This window comes from Neofelis nebulosa, chromosome 12, assembly GCF_028018385.1.
Source record: "Neofelis nebulosa isolate mNeoNeb1 chromosome 12, mNeoNeb1.pri, whole genome shotgun sequence".
NCBI classification, from domain to species: domain Eukaryota; kingdom Metazoa; phylum Chordata; class Mammalia; order Carnivora; family Felidae; genus Neofelis; species Neofelis nebulosa.
The window spans coordinates 16,074,348-16,092,845 of NC_080793.1; the positions used below are offsets into that span (position 1 = coordinate 16,074,348).

The 18,498-nt window shown below is 43.1% G+C and overlaps 1 protein-coding gene across 3 annotated transcripts in view; it reads left to right on the forward strand.

The window, feature by feature from the left end:
* The window catches only part of BRINP1 (BMP/retinoic acid inducible neural specific 1), a 174,834-nt gene that overhangs the window by 117,015 nt on the left and 39,321 nt on the right, over positions 1-18,498 (forward strand). For all 3 annotated transcript variants that reach the window (XM_058694357.1, XM_058694359.1, XM_058694358.1), the window contains 2 exons: positions 127-296; positions 3,634-3,739. In XM_058694357.1, the coding sequence (XP_058550340.1) occupies positions 127-296; positions 3,634-3,739 (276 nt within the window). The remainder of the gene's footprint in view (positions 1-126; positions 297-3,633; positions 3,740-18,498) is intronic.

Sequence of the window (18,498 nt, forward strand, 5' to 3'; positions counted from 1 at the left end):
TTTGGGCAAAATTAGTGGGAAGTTCAAGGCTCTTTTCAGCATCCAGGCCCCTGGGGGGCGGGCCTTTCTTCCCACCCCCAAAGCTTGATAGGCTCCCTCCCTGAACTTCTTTCCTTTTCCATGCAGGGGAGGAGGCCTTGACCATGTACATGGACAAAAGTCGCCTCGACAGGAAGTCAGGGAATGCCACTCAAAGTGTTGAAGCTCTGCACCAGCTGGCATCGTCCTACTTTGTGGACCGTGATGGCACCATGAGGAGGCTGCATGAGATCCAGATATCAACTGGAGCAATCAAGGTAGGCTTGAGGGGGGCTGGGCTGAAGGTTCTGAGACAGCCATACTGCCACGCGGGTGTTCTGACAGCAGGTGGGCAGATACAGTCTCTGGCTTCAGCCATAGAGCGAACAGCGCCCCCTGCCGACCCCCCTGACTGATGCAGTCCAGTGCCTTGTAAGATCAGGAGCACTGTCTTTGGGGTGACCACATGCACTGATTTACTGGGGCAGCTCTGGCTGTGGTCATGGCATAATTATCAACAATCCTCTCATTTGCTCTTAAAGTTCTCCCGTGTGGATGATTTTTAGACTCCCTTTCTAGGTGAAAAAACTGAAAGCTACAGTGGTTAAATGATTTTCACAGGGTCATAGAGCTAGCAGGAGGCAGCTTACAGATGCCTGATCAGTAATTCTTTCAAATTTTTTTTTAATGTTTATTCATTTTTGAAAGAGAGAGACAGAGAACAAGCATGGTGGGGTGGAGAGAGGGGGAGACACAGAATCCGAAGCAGGCTCCAGGCTCTGAGCTGTCAGTACAGAGCCCGACACCGACCTTGAACTCATAAACTGCGAGATCATGACCTGAGCCGAAGTTGGACGCTTAACCGACTGAGCCACCCAGGCGCCCCAGTAATTTAAACATTTGTGTTTTCCATTCCCTTACTCACCCCTCCCCATTTTACAGATGGGAAAACTGAGGTCCAAGAGCTAAAGACTTTTTTTGCTTAGGGTTATACAGCTAGAATACCCTAACAGGGACTAAAATTCATCTCTGGACCAGGGCTCAGCTATTTCTGTAAAAGCCGGGTAATAAAAATTTCAAGCTTTGCATGTCATATGGTCAATGTTGCTGCAACCCAGCTCTGCAGCTGTAACACAAAAATCAGCCATGGACAGTATGCAAATGGGTGTGGCTGTGTTCCAATAAAGTTTTATTTACAAAAAAGGACATCTGTCATGTGCTGACCCATACTCCCCTGCACCAGTGCTATTCAGTATACCCTTCCAAGATCATAGAAGTGCCCTATATCTATGGTCAAGACAGTAGCCATTAGTCACATGGGTTATGGAGCCCTTGAGATGTGGCTACCAGAGAACTAAGTTTGTAAGTTTATTTCATTTAATTTGTGTGAATGTATTTATTTATTTATTTATTTATTTTAACATTTATTTATTTTTGAGACAGAGACAGAGCATGAACGGGGGAGGGTCAGAGAGAGAGAGGGAGACACAGAATCTGAAACAGGCGCCAGGCTCTGAGCTGTCAGCACAGAGCCCGATGCAGGGCTTGAACTCACGGACCGCGAGATCATGACCTGAGCCGAAGTCGGTGGCTTAACCGACTGAGCCACCCAGGAACCCCTAATTTGTGTTAATTGAAATAGCCACATTGACTAGAGTGGATCTAGACTTTCAATTCAGTGCCTTAGAGCACAGGAATTAAAAAAAAAAGATTCTATTTCAAATGCAATAAATTCAGGAATTACCTTTATAAAGAGAATGGGGGGGTGAATTTTGGTATAAAGGATTAGTTTTTCTCACGGTTTCAGTGCAGATTTTTTGCATCTCACATTTTCTTAAACCAGATTATACCTGCATTCTACATCTCAATCTTCGATCCAATTTCTACAGACCAAGACTTATATTAAGATTTTCAAAAATATCTCTGGGGAAAAAGTGTGTGTGTGGCGGGGGGGGGGGGGGCGGCAGCAGGAGGCAGGAGGGGGTAAGGGGGAAGGCATTGAGGGAGACTCGGGCAGTGGAGTTAGAAATTGACCAAGCCAACAGAAAAATGAGGGAGGGTGTTACTAGGAGGGAGGTAGGCAAGAGAGAAATAAATCAGATCGACAAACAAAGAGCCAGCTTATCCCAGAAGAATCGCCTCCATTGGGGGGATTATGTCGTTAGGGAGCTCGGCACAGAAAGACAGATCTTTATGAAGCCATCAGAGTCAGAGTGAAGCAAGAGCCTGGTTTTCATTATCACCGAATGGTTCTCTCCCCCACTCTGGATGGGATGTGGAATTGAGATGTGGAGGCTCTGTCGAAAGATAATCTTCTTTTGTGCACCCTGGAAATGCAGCCTCCCTCCTTACAAGGAATTTCTCAGAGAAATTGCCCAGAGGCCACTCAAGGAACCATTCTTACAGTACCACTGTCTTCCACACTCAGTCTGGGACTTGGCTGTTTCGCTTGCCATTTCTCATGCTACTTTAAGACCAGCTGGCTAAAATCGCCAGCTTTGTTTAAGACTAGCAGCTGACCCAGGTGAGGAAGTTCTGCTGGCAGCTTTTTTGCCCAGGGCATCTTTAGCAGAACGAACTGGTCGTCTTGAGCCTCAACCAATAACAACTATGTTATTATTTTGTACACACACACACACACACACACGCAAAGAGAATAAATGGTTTAAAAAACATGACTCACAGACCCTCCATTTATATAGTTTCCTAAGTGCTAAAGGCTTCAAAAATATGATCTCTTTTACCTGTTGAGGTGGGTAAAAGTATTGCTACCATTTTATAGATGGGATCTTGAGGCTGAGAAAGGGAAGGTTTTGCAGCTGGGGGAAGGCGTGGCTGGCATTTGGAGAGTCACATGGCTGTGTCACAGGTCACACCATTCCTGACAAGTGAGGCTGTGTCTTTACTGGATGCAAACCTCAAAACTCACCCGTAAATGATCTTGTGAAATTATGGGAAGTTAAGGCTAAAGGGATGAGAAGCCTCTTTTCATCCTAAATCATGCTTACTTCAAGTTTATAAAACATCTTCTAGAAAACGGGGATAATTTCATCGTTCTTGCCTAATAGTGTATATGTACTTATCACAGATTATAGAGATCTAGGGTAATACGATGCCCATTTTTGAACATGTGCGAAGCGTCAGGCACTCAAACCCATCGTGTCTTGTCTCACACCCTTCCTGGAAAGGATTTACTAGCTTCAGGGCGCAGAAACTTAGAGAAGGTAAGTGACTTCCTTAGGTCATACAGCAAATTCATGGCCCCATTACGATTTCATGCTGGTTCTCCCGATTCTGAAGCACGTGCTTTTGAAATATACTATTGTGCTTCAACGTATCAATTCATATAATACGTAGAGTGACCTTGTGAAGCGAGAGCCAGGGAATGGGTCCCACCTGTGTGCTCGATTGCTCTGCTATCCTGATGCCTGTTTGGTGATAGCCCAATGTGGTCCTTGCCACAGGCGAGGTGCCCAGGAAGTGGCTGTTGGCTCAGGCCAGGAGACTTTCTCTGCCGGCTTTGCTCTGCTGAGGGCTGACTCTGCGGGGCCCTGTCTCACAAGTCTCTGACAAGGGCACCTGTCTCACACCTGTCACCCTTGATGTGCACTCCAGGTCACAGAGACACGCACTGGGCCTCTGGGCTGTAACAGCTATGACAATCTGGACTCTGTGAGTTCCGTCCTTCTGCAAAGCACGGAGAGCAAACTGCACCTTCAAGGTAGGATGCCCGTGGGAATTGGAGACCAGAGAGGGGGACGGGGGGAGCCTTGGGATTTTGAGGAGGCATGATGTGGAGGCAGAATAAAGACGCAATAAAGATGCAAGACGGAGAAACCAAGGAAGGCTACAAATATGGAACTTAGGACAGTTAGGACATGATGCCTTTTAAAAATGTTAACATATACAGGACATTAAATTCATGGTTATTAATTAGTTTTCAGATATAAAGTATGAAGATGGGAGCTTTATCTGATTATTTCGATGAAAATGTCTAAACAGTGTTATTTATAGATGCTCCAGACCTAATATATATTAAAGTTTCATATCTTGCTGTCTGAATTTCCTAGATTATTGTGTTTGATTTTCAATGTATTTTGGCAGATGTTATTTGAATTCCAAGAGCTATAGAGCATTTTATAGAATTTTTGGTTCTAGGTAATCTTCTTTCTCCTTATTCATTCGTCGTCTGTAGTCTTTAATATATGTATACACACGTACATATGTGTGTGTGTGTGTATGTGTGTGTGTGTGCTTTCAGCAGAGTTTATAAATGAGAACACTCAATGCTGACAGGGTGTTCAGAGACAGACACTCAGGCACTGCTAGTTAAAAATGCAACAATTAAAAAAAAAAGAATGCAACAATTATGGGATTACTTCGCTGATATATTTCAACATGTGTATTTGTTTAGTGTCTGTTTTATGTCAGGTCTATGTTAGGTGCTCCAGATATATTTATGACCTTAAGGAAAATATACCCTTTAAAATAGTAATTTTACCCTTGTTAATTCATCATGAACAGGTGAGGACATTATAAGGAAAAATAACAAGGCTTTGAGTACAGATAGTGCTGTTTTAAAAAGCATAATTTATAATGGAAAAAAAAAGTAAAAATCTCAATTTTCTGCATGAGAGGACTAGGCAAATTATGTAGTATCCACACAACATAATATTAGGCAGGTACTAAAATGTTATTTATGAGAATTTCCAAGAATGTATGAAAGCGATCTGATATAGTGTTAATTTAAAAATGGGTAGTGTCTGACTGAATGTATGGCATGATCTTAACAATGCGAAAGGGTAAGGAAAAATAATATTGCAAGGGAATATGCCGGGATGTTAAAAAAGGTTACCTCTGGATGGTTAGGTTGCAGATGATTTATTTTAGGCTTCCCAGTTCTTTTTCTAACTTTTCCACAATGATCATGTATTAACTTTATAGTTAGGGGGAAAAAAATGGCATGCTTTAACTTTGAGCAGACTAAAAATGTGACCTTCTAGAAAGGTGTCTGATAAAGGTGATTCTGAATGTCAGTGGGAGGAAAGCAGAGCTGAGATTTGCAGGTGGAGCTAAGCAGAGCCTAATATGACTTTTATATTCCAGTTCCTTGGCAATCCTTTGATTCATGCTCCTGTTACAGAAGATGGTTGGAAAATGGCACAGGGAGGGCTTGGTAGAGTCACTTGGGAGCACTGAATTGAAAACCCCTCCGGGAAATGCAGGCCAAGAAAGTGGTTTAGTGTTAAAAGAAAACACAACAAAACCAAACCTCAGACACACAGAGAAGAACCCTACCTCCTTTAGTAGAGAAAAGAGTGGATGAGTGGGTTTGGTAATAACCTGATAAGAAAGTACATAAGACATATCTGCCTTGGGCGTGCCCGGATGATCAACTTATTAAAGTTCCTGTGATACCTACTGGTGACCTTGTGAAGTGAGAGAAGTGTTGGAGTCCAGGAAGCTTGGCTCCAGCCTGCATTTGATAACCCTGCTGTGCATGTTGGCAGTGGAGAGACCTGTGAGTTATAATTGGAGTAAATTTAGAAGGGATTAACAAGATGTTAGTTACCAGGAAGGTATTAAGATCTTAGGGCCAGTAAGAGGCTGATTTCCCATGAAGCTAATGAAGCTTAAGGTCCAGGGCTCCCTCACCATGTAGGTCCCTGAATTTTCTCATTCCAAATACTGACTTTCACACCTCATGGTGAATTCCTTTTCTCAACAAGCAGTTATGGTATAAGCTTCAGTCCTCCAAAATGCAGGTCTACCATTGGTTACATGATTATAAGTATGTTATCCACCAAAAAGGAGGTGACATCCTTGTCTTATTCTAGATTGGTCAGAACACAACTGGAAGGTTAGGGCCAGGTCTGGGCATCACACTTCAAGAGGGACACTAAGAAACTACAGTGTTCCTAAAGAACGGTGTCTTATGAGGAACAGCCGAGGAGAGTTGACTTGGGGCAAAAGGACTGTCTGCAGATACCTAAAGGGCTATCTTACAGAAAAGCTAGTTCATTAATGTGGATAAAATGAGCCTAGACCTGATGCACTTGCAGAAGACAATAAAGATCCCAGCTTTCTTTTAAGAATCTGTGTTGGGTCAAAGTGGGCATCAAGATGTAGTGGGAAACAGTTTGTGTCCCACGGAAATATATACCCTATCAGAGAAGATGGGCTTAAACAAACAAAAAGAGGCATAAGGAACTGTAGTGGAGAAAAATAGGAGGGCTTCATGGTACCAAATGGTATGGGGACTTAACCTATCAGGGGATCGGAGAAGATGGATAGGATAGGACCTAGAGGATGATGAAGAGGTCAGGGTCATGGATATGGAGGCAGACAATGAGTATCTATGAAGGAGCATTTGAGGAAATGAAAATGTCGTAAGAGATTAAAGCAGAGACATCAGTGGTGAGAAAGATGAAATAATCCTTTGGATCCTGGAAGGCCTGTGCAGCACATTAATGACTCGAACATTAATTTGAGGGTCATGGGCACCATGGAAAGGTTTTTAAAAAGGAAGTAGCATGAGGAGATTGATGTTTTGGAAGATCACTCTGGCTGTCATGTGTCCAATTAATTAGATCAGGGTAGGTTGAGGGTGGATGACCTATTAGGGGCTATTGCAGTACTGAAGATGAGAGGTCACAGATTCAGACCATGAAGGTAGCAGTTGAGGTTGAAAAAAACAGACCACTTTTAGAGTTACTTAGCTGGCGTCAACCACTTTTAGAGTTATTTAGCTGGCATCATGACCAGAATTTAGTGAGAAGACCATGAAGAATTTAGATAATCTGGTGAATGGAGTGTGGGGATGAGATAGAGAGGAAGGGCAGGGAAATACATAAGATTCAAGGCAATATATAATATAATAGAGATAATAAAAGTAATGCATACCATTATGGAGATTCAGAAAAGGGAGTAATTCATTTGGCCTGTCTAGGTAGAAGAGTCATAAGAAAAAAATATCTAAGGAAGAATAATATTCTCTTGGTGGAAGGTAAAACAAAAAAAGACTTCTTAAATATAAGACAGAAGACTCTCTCATGATTCTTGGATAGGCTGATATTTATTCAGTAGGATACAACAAGCAGTAGGTATAAAGAAAAGGATTTATACATTGAACCACATTAAAATTAAGAATTTCCAGGGGCACCTGGTGGCTCAATCAGTTGAGCATCCAACTCTCGATTTTAGCTCAGGTCATGATTCCAGGGTCATGAGATCAAGCCCTGCATCGGGCTCCATGCTTAGCATGGAGCCTGCTTAAGATTCTCTCTCTGTCTCTCTCTCCTCTCTCCTCTCTCTTCTCTCTCCTCCTCTGCCCCATCCCCCACTCTCTCCCTCTCTCTCAATTAAAAAAAAAAAAGAATTTCTGTTCATCAGATGCTGCTATTGATAGAATGAAAATACAAGCTGCAGAGTAGAAGGAAAGATTTTTGATACATGTATCTGACAAAAAAAAAAAAAAAAACAACCCTGTGCAAAATATATCAGTAACTCCTAAAAACAACAAGAAAAAGGCAGACTGTCCAGTAAGACAAGAAAATGGGTAAAAGACATGAACAGGCACTTCACAAACAAGAATATCAAAATGGCAGATAAACATTTGAAAAGGTGATTAACTTTTCTAGCCCTCATAAAATGTAAATTAAAGCCACAATTTAGTATGCTAACCCCACAATCAGTCTGGTTCAAAGGAAAAACACTGACAACATCAAGGAGTGATGATGTGGAACAATGGAAACTTACATGGAAACTTACAATGGAAACTTACTTATAACATCTCCTGCATTGCTTGTGGGAGAATAAATCAGTACAGCCACTTTGGAAAACTCTTTTGGCAGTATCTACAAAAAACTCAGTATGTCCTGGCCCTGTGACCCAGAAATTATAATTCTTGGGAATATGCACAACAGAAATGCCATCTATGTTCACCAAAGGACATGGCTGTTTATAGCAGCTTTATTCAAAATAGCCTACAAATGGAAATAGCCCCAATTGCCCATCAACAAGAAAATGGATAAATACATTGTCATGCATTCATATGACAGGCTACAATGCAGAAATGGGGGAAAACTATTCTTTTCTGCAACAGTATGGAAGAATCTCATGAACATAACATTAAGTAAAAGAAGCTGGGCACAAAAGAATATGCGCTATTTGATTCCATTTCTATACGGGTCAAAAACAGCCAAAAAAAAATGTGTTGCTTTTGTAGCTCAGAGAGCATTAACCTCCGGGGAGGGAGAATAAGGGACTGACAGGAGATGGGAGAGGTTTCTGGAGGTATCTATAATGTTCTGTTTCTTGATCTGGATGGGAGCACATGGGTGTGTTCACTTTGTGAAAATTCATAGCACTGTACGCACATAATTTATATGTATACATTTCTGTGTGTATAATATGCGTCTATGAAAAATTTATTTAATAATGTGCTCCATCTTGACATCGTCTGCAAAGAGAAGACATGAATAAAGCAGACACGTAGAAGAACAGAAGGTGGTCCAGCCCAGCCAGAAGACAGCCGCATGGACTGAGGGCAGAGGAGTCAGAAATAACAATGGATAATATTTATCCAGCCCTTCCTAGTGTGCCAGGGCCTGTGTTCATTGAATTGTATTACATGCATGTTTATTTGTTTGTTTTTATTCATTTTAACTTCCATTTAATTTTATTATGTAATTGCACTTATTACGTTTTGAATCGTCACCCCATTCCTGGGAGGAAAGCATAAATAACATCCCTACTTCATAGGTGAGGAAACTGGGGTGAGGGAGGTCACTCAGTAAGTGATTGAGCTCCACATTTAACCCTGACAGTCTGACTTCAGAGCTTTTGTTTCTCAAAACGCTCCTGCTCTCTCTTCCTCTTTCCTCTCCTGATTCCGCTGAAGGAGGCTGGGAGGGGAGATCCTGCAGAGGTTTATTTTAGTGGATTGAGGACGATGTGAATGGCACCCTAATGACATTCACCTTGTGGTGGTTCATAAACTGTTTGCAGAACAGGGCAAAGGTGGAAGGAAATCGGAAAAAGAAAGAAGAGGTTTGGAGAAGGACATGAGGAGTGAGAAAGACAGGATCATAGAAATGATCACAGGCTATTAGTAGTCAAAACAGCAACAGCCAAACTGGTAGTAATAACGCTAATGGCATAATGATAACTTCTTATTTTTATACTTCTCTCTCCAAGAAGCCCATTGAGTGTTTTGCTGACATTGTCATGTAATTTAATCTAGTATCCATCTGGTGAGGTATACAGAGAGCAGAGCTCTGCCTTGGTAGCTCACTGATGTGGAAAGGGATGCAGAGAGAATATTTTGCTGAAATCTAGGATGATCCATAAATTTATTCATTCATACATTCATTCATTTAGCAATATTTATTGAATATCAACTACATGTCAGATACTGTTTTAACAGCTGGATATATAGCCGTGAATAAGCGAAGTCTCCATCATTTTGGAGTTTATATTTAGTGTGTGGGTGTTAGGGGAGCAGACAATAAACAAGCAAACAAAGAAATATATTTTCTTTACAATCAGAGAGATGGTGAGAGAACAGGTCATGTAGAAATTTGTAGACCATGGAAAAGACTTTAGACTTCTACTCTGGATGAAATGAGAAGCCATTGCAAATTCAGGCAGTGGCGTAACCTGACCTGACTTACATTTTAAATGAATCACTATGAGTGCTGTGTGGAAAAGACTGCACAGAGGGCAAGAACACATAAAAGGAACCCAGTGTGGGGGCTGTCGTGTTTACCAAGGTAAGACAAAATGGCGGCCAGGACCATGAGAGCTGGTGATGTGGGTTGTGAGGAATGATTGCCCTACAGGTGCATTTTTTAAGTGGTGCGGACATCATTTGGTGATGAACTAGAAATGTTTGTGAGAGAAAGAGAGAAGTAAAGGATGACCCCAGAGTTTGGCCTGAGTCACCGCAGTGATGGAATCACTTTGCTGATACAGTGAAGACTGTAGGAGGGGTCACTTTTGCTGCGACATGAGGAACTGGGCGAACCAAGTTTGAGAAGTGTGTTCTAGATACAAATGTGGATGCTGAATGGGCATCTGGAAAGTCGGGGTGGGGGAAGGACTAGAAATCTAAATTAGCATAGAGATGATGTTTAATGATGTGAGGTTGGGTAAGATGACCTTGGAAAAGAGTGTAGATAGAAACGAAAAGAAGGAATTCAGTTATTGAGCAGTGGAGAATTTCATATTGAAGGGTTGGGATAATGGAATGAGAATGAGGAACAGGAAAAGGAAGGTAAGAAGTGGCTGCGGAAGGTGTAAAGGGAGTGGTGAGAGTATGGTGTCCTGGAGGCCAAGTAAACAATGGTACTGGGGCGCCTGGGTGGCTCAGTCGGTTAAGCGTCCGACATCGGCTCAGGTGGCGATCTCATGGTTCGTGGGTTCGAGCCCCGCGTCGGGCTCTGACAGTGTGGAGCCTGCCTCGGTTTTCTGTCTTTTCCTCTCTCTCTACTTCTTCCCCATTCCCCCGTTCACACTTTCTCTCTCTGCCTCTCAACTAAATAAGCTTAAAAAAAGAAGATAAAAAGAATGTTCCACAAAATGGAGATTGTGGTCAACTGAGTAGTAGCATGGCAGGCATCGGTGAACTTGACGAGGATCTTTCTCCCAAAGCGCATGTGTCTTCCCTACGGCACTAGAGTTGACATTTTTAAGGCAAGAGTCATGTCCCTTCATCTCCCGAAAGCCACCGCCTCTGAAAAGCCTCTTTTAAGACCTCTTCTCTGGCATGATTATTGGTTTTCCTGTACCTTGCAACATATTCGGGGGGGTTTGGGTTTTACCTGTTCTATAGATTAGATGATAGTCTTCTTTAGAAAAGGGATTTTTGCCTTGCCAACTTTGTTTTTCATTATATTCAACAGTGCTGGGGACATAGGAACTTGATACATGTTTGCTGAATTGAATGTTTCCTTATGATTGGTACTTAAGTAGCAATGGAAGGAGAGGGACTAGGGGAAGGCAGAAGGAGACCAAGAAGAGGGAGGTGGAGGAAAGGAGAGAGAGGGAGAAGAAGAGGGGAAAGGACTTGAGGGAGGAGGGCGAAGGGCAGAAGAGGGAGGAGGGCGAAGGGCAGAAAGGACTTGAAGGAGGGAGGACGGTGCGGGAGGAGGAGGTTGAGGAAGAGAAGTAGCATCAACCATCATCCCTTTCCTCAGTAGCTGGGCACCATAAATGCCCAAACTCATCTTGCGACAAGTAGCAGAAACAGAGGAACAGAGTGTAGAAATGTCAGAAATGATACTTTTTTCTGCTGCTACTCCCTCTTAGGCATTGTGTGTATATCCATTAGCCACTTGGGCCCTCCCACCAACTGAGAGATAAGGATCATGCTCCCCATCAAACAGATGGAGAAACTGAGGCCCAGAGAGGTAACCTTCCCGAGGTCCCCTTGGCTTTTGGTTCCCTGTGGCCAGGGCCCCAAGCCTGCTTGACTTTGCTGGGAGGCTCTGAGTCAGCACAGCACAGTTCTAGATGTGGGTACAGTGGGAATAAGTCCTTGCCCAACTGCAGTAGTAGAGGAAGGGGGCACCGGACATGATTAGGTCTTTCTGTCCACAAACCCCTCCTCTCTCACCCCCTCTCACCCCATGTGGCCTCGGGCCCCCAGGGTGGAAGGCCGAGCGATTGTTGCCAATGCCGGTCGGTAGCTTCGGGGTGGGTCCTCCACAGAAAGACACCAGGGTGCGGGCAGAGGCTTGTGATTAGGCCCTTCTTGTCTGATTAGCAGCGCCTGGAGGCACTGATGGGGCTCCATGTTTCTCCCTTCCCGCGGCTCTGTCCGGAAGGCCCGCTGAATAAAAGGGCAGTGTCTTCATGACTGAGGGGGCTGCTGACGTCCACCCAGTTGGCCGCATCCAAGCTGGTTTTCCTTCATGCGCCCAGGAGCACTCTGTTCTAGGCCTTGTGATGAGGACAACCGGAGTTCCTCCTAGGAAGTGGATCGAAGGGTCAATTAAAGACTCAGTCGGAACGCAGATAGAATCAGGAGGATCCGGAGGGCAGGCTTGATGGTGATGAGACCTTGGACTAGTTAACCCTCTGAGCTTCTCTAGGTCTTCTGCTCTACGAAACGGGCATAAAAACACCTCTGTGGCAGAGCCTTTTGTTCTGCATTTCATTGGAAAACATGTAGAAAGCACCTGACCTAAAAACCAATAGGGCGGATATAAAATAATACTTACGCTTACGATTTACTGCGTGATTCTCATCTGCCGGGCAAAGAGCTCATTTCTTTATATCAAGATCTCCTGTATACCCCACCAAAGACCCATTTTGAAGACTTGAAAACTGAGGCCCACAGATGTTAAGTAACTGTCTTGTAGGTGGCAGCATAAGAATTTGAACCCAAGTCCATTCAATGTCAATGCTCTTGAACCATATTGTTTCTCAACCTGGAGCATATGACTCATAACCATGATTTTTATTAGAGCAAATAATTCCATAACCCTTTCTGTGTGCTTGTAGGCTCTGCTATTTACTTTGGAAAGTCTACGATTTTCCTAAAATTACTTGCTAACTTGTATATGTTTATAGGTGCCCCATTTCTATAGCGATTGTCATATTCTCAAAAAGACTGAGAACCAGGAAGGATCACATACCCCTAGAACACAGATTACTAAGGCCTTGCAATATACCCAGTGTGCATGACTATAAAATGTGCTGCCACTTTCCTGGGGACATCTGGAATCATTTGGTAACTCGAGACTCACACTTGTACAGAAAGTGATGGAAATGCTGATGGCATCTAAGCTGATGTTGAGAGACGTGATCTCAGGACTCACCCCTGTTTTGTTTTTGTTTTTGTTTTTGTTTTGAAAGAGAGAGATGGAGGGAGAGAGTGAGAGGCATGGTTGGGGAAGGGGCAGAGGGAGAGAAAGAGAGAGGGAGAGAGAGAATCCCAAGCAGGACCCACGCTCAGTACAGAGCCCATCGCGGGACTCGATCTCACGACCATGAGCTCGTGACCTGAACCCAAATCAAGAGTCAGATGCTCAACTGACTAAGCCACCTAGACGCCCCTCATCTCTTGGTATTGTAGTCATGCAGGGTCTATACTTTTCAAATGAACTCATGGCCAGGCATACAGCAAGGGAATCCTGGCCGATAAACAGTCAGTGTGGTGATTTGGTTTATTTTAACAACCGTGTCTCATTGAACTCCTGGTTGGTCTCATTGATTGGGCAGAAACCAGGCATCAGGGCACCTCAAACCTGAATAAACCACCCATGAAAATTAATTCATTGATTCCGTGTAGGTAAGGCACCTGTTTGTATTTAAGATAATTAAGTCAACCCTTATTTTCTTCTGTCACAGTTCATCTTGGTCATAACTAAGCTGTCCTTTGACACTGCAAACATAGCACTCTCCACCTGCTTTTATTTTTCTGCTCCTAGATACGTTCTAGCTTGTCTTACACGTAAAACTGGACGTGGTGTTATTTAATTGTAATTAGGATCCCTGAGAGTAGAAGCCATACCCTTTTTTTAATGTCTTCAGTAGTCACTTCTCTGGAGTTCAGTGTTTAGCTCATAGTAGGTGCTCAATAAATTTGTACCGATTTAAAGTAATTTGAACTGTCACATCAATGTATTTGGAATCTTAGTCTTTTTATGAGGGTAAGTATGTATTACATTAAGTTCAACATCATAACCATCTTAAAATGCGCAATTCATTAAGGGACGCTAAGCATCTCACAGCTATTGTGCAACAGTCACCAACTATCTAGTCCCAGAGCTTTCTCACAACCTCAAATAAGCAGTCATTCTCCACCTCGCTTCCCTCCAGCCCCAGGCAACTAGTCTGCTCTCTGTCTCCTGGATTTGCTTTTTCTGGATATTTCATACAAATGGAGTAGCACAATATGTGGGGTTTTTGTGTCTGGCTTCTTTTTATTTATCAGAATGCTTTCAAGGGTCACCCGTATTGTAGCATGTATCAGTGCTTTGTTCTTTTATGACCGAGTTAATATTTGATTGCATAGATATACCACATTTTGTTTGCCCATTCATGGGCTGGTGGACCTGGAGATTGTCTCCACTTATTGACCATTGTGAATAGTGCCGCTAGGAACATTGGTGTACAAGTTTTTGTTTGAATGCCTGTCTGCAATTCTTTGGGCTGTATACCTTAACAATGGAATCACTGGATCATATGGTAATTGAATTTTTTTTAAGAAAAGGTTTGATGCAAAAACAAGTTAATCTATCCCATTGTTCCCTCCCCTAAAAGGATTATATACACCGGTGCGTCCCCGTGTGACTGGCGGTGCTGTCCTGTGGGAGATGTATACTTCCCGGCTAGTTGGCATTGCACTTGGCCATGTGATTCGCTTTTGCAAATAGAATGTGGGAGGACATAACCCATGCCCCGCCTTAGCATGAGGAGACGTTGTCTGGCTTGGCTTTTGCTCTTTTCCTTCTGTCATGATAATGGCGTACCCCTGAGCAAAGCTGCTCCTTCAAGTCTGGATCCAAAATGAAGAAGACGTCTGGAGCAGAGCCAAAGCCCAGCCAACATGAAACAGAGCAAGAAATAAACCTTTGTGGTTATAAGCTGCTGTGATTTTGAGGTTATTTGTTACCATGCAGTAACTTAAAAAAGCTCAATAATACTGAAACATCAGTATTAACTAGCATAAACCGCACTTATTTACTGCAGGACTTCTCAGTGCCTTAACTATGCTAATATACATTATGAGTCTCAAGAGGTAGATTAAATATGGAGTTTCCTGAATATATTTTATCCTGGTTACACTTGCAGATCTAAGGCTCTGCAGCATACAACTTGGAAAATGCTTGACTGTTCATACCATTTCGGTTCAGTCTTGTCCAAAATAACTCTGCTGGACACTTTTACTCTGATAAAAGTTGAAGTTTCTTCTTTTTTCTCCTACTGAACCTTGCATACATTTGCATGTGTGTGTTATTATAATTTTATCTTCATGAATCTTGTTCTCTCACCCAACTGGAGCTCCCGAGATCAGAAAATTGTGCTTTATTCATTTTTCCATATCTAGCATCTAGGATAGCACCTGGCTCAGTAAGTTGGCGGGTGGACAGACTTCACTAATAGTTGCTGGACTGAGCAGTTTTATGTTTGCACACCTACTGTGATCTTGCTTGATATCTTGGAAAGAATGCCAAGAAATATAGGAAACAGTTACAGTTCTCAAGAATCATAATTTGTAGCAATGGATGCGAAACAAAGTATGTGTTAAAAAGAAACACCTTCAGCAGCATTCTTCTCTTAGGATTTTTTTTGGGTTTTTTTTTTATGTTCTGTTTTTTGTTTTTTGGGGTTTTTTTGTTTTTTTGTTTTGTCTCTGTGTTTTTTTTTTTTTTTTTTTACTCAGATGTTTCTGAACACCTGTTCTTGTCACTACTGCGTCAAAGTTGAAATAGCTCGAGATTTCAAGCTCTGATGTTGGGGAAGGTGACACAGGGCCTGCTCAGGAAGGAGGGCTGTAGAGAGGAGGAGCATGCCAAGCACAGGGCAGAAGAAAACCACGGTCTTCCCTGAAACATGTTCTGTCTAAACTCGGCTTCATTCAAACACACTGACTGGGAACCTACTAATGTGTTATAGCTGACAGGGAAATGGAACACGAACGAGGCATTGCCTCTGGCATTCAAGGAGATCACAGACCAGGAGGAGCATGAACACAAGCACATAATATGGTGTGATAGGTGTTATATTAAAATTTGAGAAGTGTGCAAGGTGTTTCTGGGTACCGACAGAGGGGGTGTCTGAGATTGCCAAAGGCCTCCAGGGAAAACAGTAGAAAACAGGGGGAGGACAAGAAATGACGTTAGTCGAGCAACTGTCCTGTACCAAGAGGTTCACGTGTGTGATCTGATTGATTTTCTTCTCCAGACCATTGAGGTCTAATTTACATACAGAGAAGTTCACCCTTTCGAGGTGAAGAGTTCTGTGAATTTGAAATATCTGTCCTGTAATCAAGATACCACCACAAGATACAAAATGGTTTATTTGATTTTTACATGCACCCCCACAATGGAAGCTCTCATGGAGAAACTGAGAATCAGAGAAGTTAAGCCTCTTGATCTTAACTTCCCAAGGTCCTGCGGTTACTAAGAGCTGGAGGCAAAATCTGAACGGGGGGTACTTTCTACATTTGAGGGCCAGTGGCTGTGGTGTGGCAGGCTGTAGCAAGAAAAGGGAAATAGAGAAGATTTGGACACATCAACTGATCTGGGGATCTGGTAGCACAGGGTATGATAGGTGTCAGGTTTGGGTTTTTATCATGAATTCTGTGAAGAAGCTTATAATTAAATAGAATCAACCTCTTCTTAACACCCTCTGTAAGGGTATCTTCATGTTGAAATTTTAGGAAATTGAATTTAGTTTTTTTTTAATGTTTATTTGTTTTTGAGAGAGAGACAGAATGTGAGCAGGCGAGGGGCAGAGAAAGAGGGAGACAGAATCTGAAGCAGGCTCCAGGCTCTGAGCTGTTAGCACAGAGCCTGATGCGGGGCTCAAACTCACGAACCAAGAGATCATGACCTGAGCCGAAGTCGTACACTCAACCGACGGACCCACCCAGGCACCCCTGGGAAATTGAATTTAAAATATATGTTGGCCTCCTTATCCTTGGTGATTTCATAGCTTAGTCCGACCATATTTGCTTTTTCAAAGTTCAAATTGTCATTTAATGGGGCACCTGGGTGGTTCCGTTGGTTAAGCGGAGTCCAACTCTTGATTTGGGCTCAGGTTATGATCTTGCATTTCATGGGTTTAAGCCCCACGTCAGGCTCGGCACTGACTGTTGAAGCCTACTTGGGATTTTTTTTTTTTTTTCTGCTCCTCCCGCTCTCTCTCTCTCCCTCTCTCTCTCTCTCAAAATAAATAAATAAACATTTTAAAAAGTAAATAAAAATAAGTGAATGAACAACAGCACAGAGTAGATGCATAGAAAATCAAGATTGGAGGGACCTTAATGGTCAGCTAGCAGGGGAGGTAGCAAACTTTCTCTGCAAAGAGCCAGATGGTAAATGTTTTAGGCTTTGTTGTCTCTGTTCTTACCACTCAGCTCTTCCACTGTAATGTGAAGGCAGCTATAGACAGTACTGAAACGAATCTGTGTGGCTGTGTTCCAATAAAATTAATTACAAAAATAAGCTGCAGGTCAATTTGGCCCATGGGCCATAGTTTGCCAACTCCTGTATAGGCTTGGTTGTGTTGTGCTAACGAACAATTCCTGAATCTCAGTGGCTGGCAAGAGAAAAGGCTCATTTCTTGCTTACGCTGCATCATGGTCGCAAGTCAATTGTGATTCTGTTCCTCCGGTGGCCTCTATGTGGAATATGGCTGTTTTCTGTGGTGGTAGGACAGAGAAACCGATAAACCCACGTGTTCTTATAGCTCTGCTTTGGAAAGTTGTACCCCTCACCTGCGCTCACATTTCATTGGCCAAAGTGTGTCATGTGAACCCATCTGAGTGCAGAGGGTGGGATGTGTGTAATTTTTTCAAAGAGAGGACACTGCAAAGGGAGGAGAACTGAATATGGGTTAGTGATAACCACATGCCATTTGGGCCCTGAGTTCTTTTTTTTTTTTTTTTTTAATTTTTTTTTTTCAACGTTTTTTATTTATTTTTGGGATAGAGAGAGACAGAGCATGAACAGGGGAGGGGCAGAGAGAGAGGGAGACACAGAATCGGAAACAGGCTCCAGGCTCTGAGCCATCAGCCCAGAGCCTGACGCGGGGCTCGAACTCACGGACCGCGAGATCGTGACCTGGCTGAAGTCGGACGCTTAACCGACTGCGCCACCCAGGCGCCCCTGGGCCCTGAGTTCTTTAAATTGTGCTTGTATGCTTCCGATGATGAGGAGTCTTCTACCTACTAAGGCAACCTGTTTCATCCCTCAAAACTCCTGATGGTAAAAAGGTTTTGCTTTTATTGTGCTGAACTTCACTTACCCCAATCTTGCATCTAAGGGTTCCAAGTCTATTCCTTAAGATCCCGCAGAATGGATGATGATCCTTGGGAACACAAAGGTTACTCTGTCCAGAAGGGGGCGCCAGAACCCACCCACTTTCCCCCCAGGTAGCTGCCTTTCTTCATTTCTCCCAGTGCAAATGACCCATCACGGAGACAGGGCTGAACTTCTGAATGAGATCATAGCCTTTTCGCCCTTTCTGCACGGTTTCACCCGGTGAATTATCGTCTTATTTTCATTCCACTCCAATGAGCTGTCAGCGATGGATACTGTAATTCACAGCAATAGAAACACAAACAGATGGGTAATTGACCTGCATGCCTTCATTACACTGGAGTTCAGAATGGCTGTTGGAGCCATAAAGTCCTTTATCTGCCAGTCTGAGATCCCTGGGCTTTCACAAGGAAGGGGATCAGGCTGACTTTCTGCGAAAGGTGCACTTCTTGTTCTCCCTAACCCGTGCTTTTCAGAAATGGAC